Below are 2,821 nucleotides of genomic sequence, written 5' to 3' on the forward strand. Positions count from 1 at the left end.
ATATAATCGAACAAGCCACGTGTCGTGTAGAGCTGTAAATACCACAAATAAATTCCCCCCTGCCAGTATTGAACCTACCATGTATGCATACAAAGCCTAACGCGTTCCCCACTGCGCCAAGACACTCGGGCATGTATATTAGTATAACAAACACTATTTAAATAAAATTAAACTAGTATAATTATACCACGCTGTATACTTCACACTGTATACATCACACTGTATAGTAGTCAGCAGATAACATTCCACAACAAGATGTTAAAAAATAATCAGTCTAGTTACATATTATTATTATTATTCGAATCTTGTTCGAATAATCTCGTTCGTCGTGAGTCGTTCATTCTTTATTATTTTACATTTAAATATTATTATTCATCATAATAACAACGAACGTCTAACGTAAATATTGCACGTTGTTACGTTGTTACAATTTTTTAATAACATAATTACAATAAGATTTATATATAACAAAACATTGAGTAAAACATGTAAAAATTAACATAAACATCGAACGTCTAACGTCTAAGGCTGCACCTACACTGAGAACGTATTTGATCTGATTGTCGGACGTCGTCGCACGACGTCGGATTGGAAACAAATCGCCATGCGAATGTTGGGTCACAGTGCTACGTAACAACACGCGTACATCCCGCGAACAAGTTTCGACCAGTTCCGACAGTCGGCGGAAAATCAAATAATTTTGTTTTTCAACCGACGACTTCCGATATCCGTGCATTACTATATTTATGTACACAGTACTCTGTACTTCATATTGTCCAAATTGAGTTAATATCTATTATTCAATATTCTATTATTTTATATTAATTTTCATGAACTTGTTTTAAAAAATGGATAAAGATTATTTAATTGAACTGGTGAGAGACAATCCAGATTTGTGGGACCAGCGAACAAAAAACTACCTTAAGAGGATGTCACACCAAAACCTGTACGCGTAAAAACATCCTTGCGGAGAATAGTGATTACTCGTCGAATAGTGGATTTAGAGCAAAATCACCTATAATAAATTTTAAAGTTAACAATATTTTGGAGATAACCTCATATCCTTTTTTCAAAATACTGTATAGAAAAAAACTTAGAGTTAATTGAAAAAAGAAAATTAATGAAGATTTATACATTTAACTAATCAAGAAATAATTTAAGTAATCAAAAACGGATATGAGGTTATCTTCAAAATTTTGTCAGCTTTCTTTTTTGATATAGGTATTTTTACAAAAAAACCACTCAGAAATCCATATTCTTGGAACGCGCAAAACATGTTTTATAAGAACATCGCATAAATTACTTTCAATTTACGGCCGACAAGTGCTGCTCTGTTTCCGTAACGGCAGCGTTCGATAACGCTCGTTACCCCCCCGACCCGTGAATCAAACTCCACCATGACTGATTTTTGACGATTTAGTCATTAGTGCCCACCGCCAGACGTGACGAACTATAAATAATATCGCAAAATTGTAGATAACGGCGCGCGGCATAAATAATAATAATTATTAGAGTTTCAATATTTTATACAACCATTTCATATTACGTAGTAGTGTAGTACGTAGTACGTACCACGGCAAAAAATCACCCAAAAATTAAATATTAAAATTTCATACGCACAATTCTTTTTTTATAAGCATTTAAACTACAGATTAGTAAAAAACTTACAGTTATTTTAAAAAAGTAAAATAAATGGAGTTTAATACATAAAACAAATCAAGAAAATAATTTAAGTAATCAAAAACCGATTTGATTTCAAAATGTTGTTAGCTTTCTTTTTTGATATAGGTATTTTTACTCTTAAACCACTCTGGACAGAGTATTTTGAATTCTCCATAACAATGTAGTACGTGTACGACTATAGCCGCGGCGATCGTGTGCCGTCCGTAGTGGAAAACAGGGCAATTAGTGTGACCCCCCCCCCCCCGACTCATTCCACATACACGCCGCGATATTGTAATTTTATAATTGTGAAGAAAAATAATATTTATATGATTTGGATCGTGCCACTGTCACGCTGTAATAGCAATGCACTGCCGCAGCACGGTTCTTTGTTTGTCTTTTGCAAATTGCAAGATATTATTTTATAATATATCACATAGCCAGTAAGATACTCCATAATCCTCTCTCCTACAACTCACCCAACAACAGGAAAACAATTTTTGAATATTTCAAAATTATCAGTGATAACCTCGACCTTCAAACTCAAACATTGAGCAAAGTACAACGTCCGTCGCCCCCTTGGCTGTGGTCTCCGAATATCAACACTCAACTCACCAACTACTGCAAACACTCCACTGACAGCACTATCATCCGCAATCTCTTCTCGGAAATAATGTCCCAACAATACTCCAGCAGCACACACATATACACTGATGCATCCAAAAATTCTAATGGAGTGGGCTTTGCAACAATCATAGGTCATGAAAATCATAAATTCTCGCTTCCTCCTAGCACTAATATCTACACAGCCGAAACTTATGCCATCTTTGAAGCACTGAAAATCGCCTCCTCCTCAAGTTCAGATTCTTTCACCATCATAGGCGACTCTTTGAGTGCCTTAATATCTATCTCAAATCCATACTCCAGGAATGAACTAGTACAACACATCCAAAAACTGATATCTATCTCTAACAAAACTTTCTCTTTCATGTGGGTCCCCTCTCACGTCGGCATTTCTGGCAATGAAAGAGCAGACAAATCCGCAAATGAAGCCACACTTCCTCATAATGCCTTAAAAATAAACCTAACTACATCCTCAGAGTTGCTCGACATTATTAACACCAAAATCTCTGACACATGGCAAACAAAATGGACCAGC

General features: G+C 35.5%; 1 protein-coding gene across 1 annotated transcript in view; it reads left to right on the top strand.

The window, feature by feature from the left end:
* Nucleotides 1–2,071: 2,071 nt before the first annotated feature.
* LOC115034880 overlaps nt 2,072–2,821 on the top strand; it is a 1,279-nt gene continuing 529 nt past the window's right edge. The window contains exon 1 of the mRNA XM_029492390.1: nt 2,072–2,821. Coding sequence (XP_029348250.1) covers nt 2,336–2,821 — 486 coding nt within the window. The 5' untranslated portion in view covers nt 2,072–2,335.

The sequence above is a fragment of the Acyrthosiphon pisum genome, unplaced genomic scaffold (genome assembly GCF_005508785.2).
Source record: "Acyrthosiphon pisum isolate AL4f unplaced genomic scaffold, pea_aphid_22Mar2018_4r6ur Scaffold_21408;HRSCAF=23904, whole genome shotgun sequence".
Taxonomy (NCBI): Eukaryota; Metazoa; Arthropoda; class Insecta; order Hemiptera; family Aphididae; genus Acyrthosiphon; species Acyrthosiphon pisum.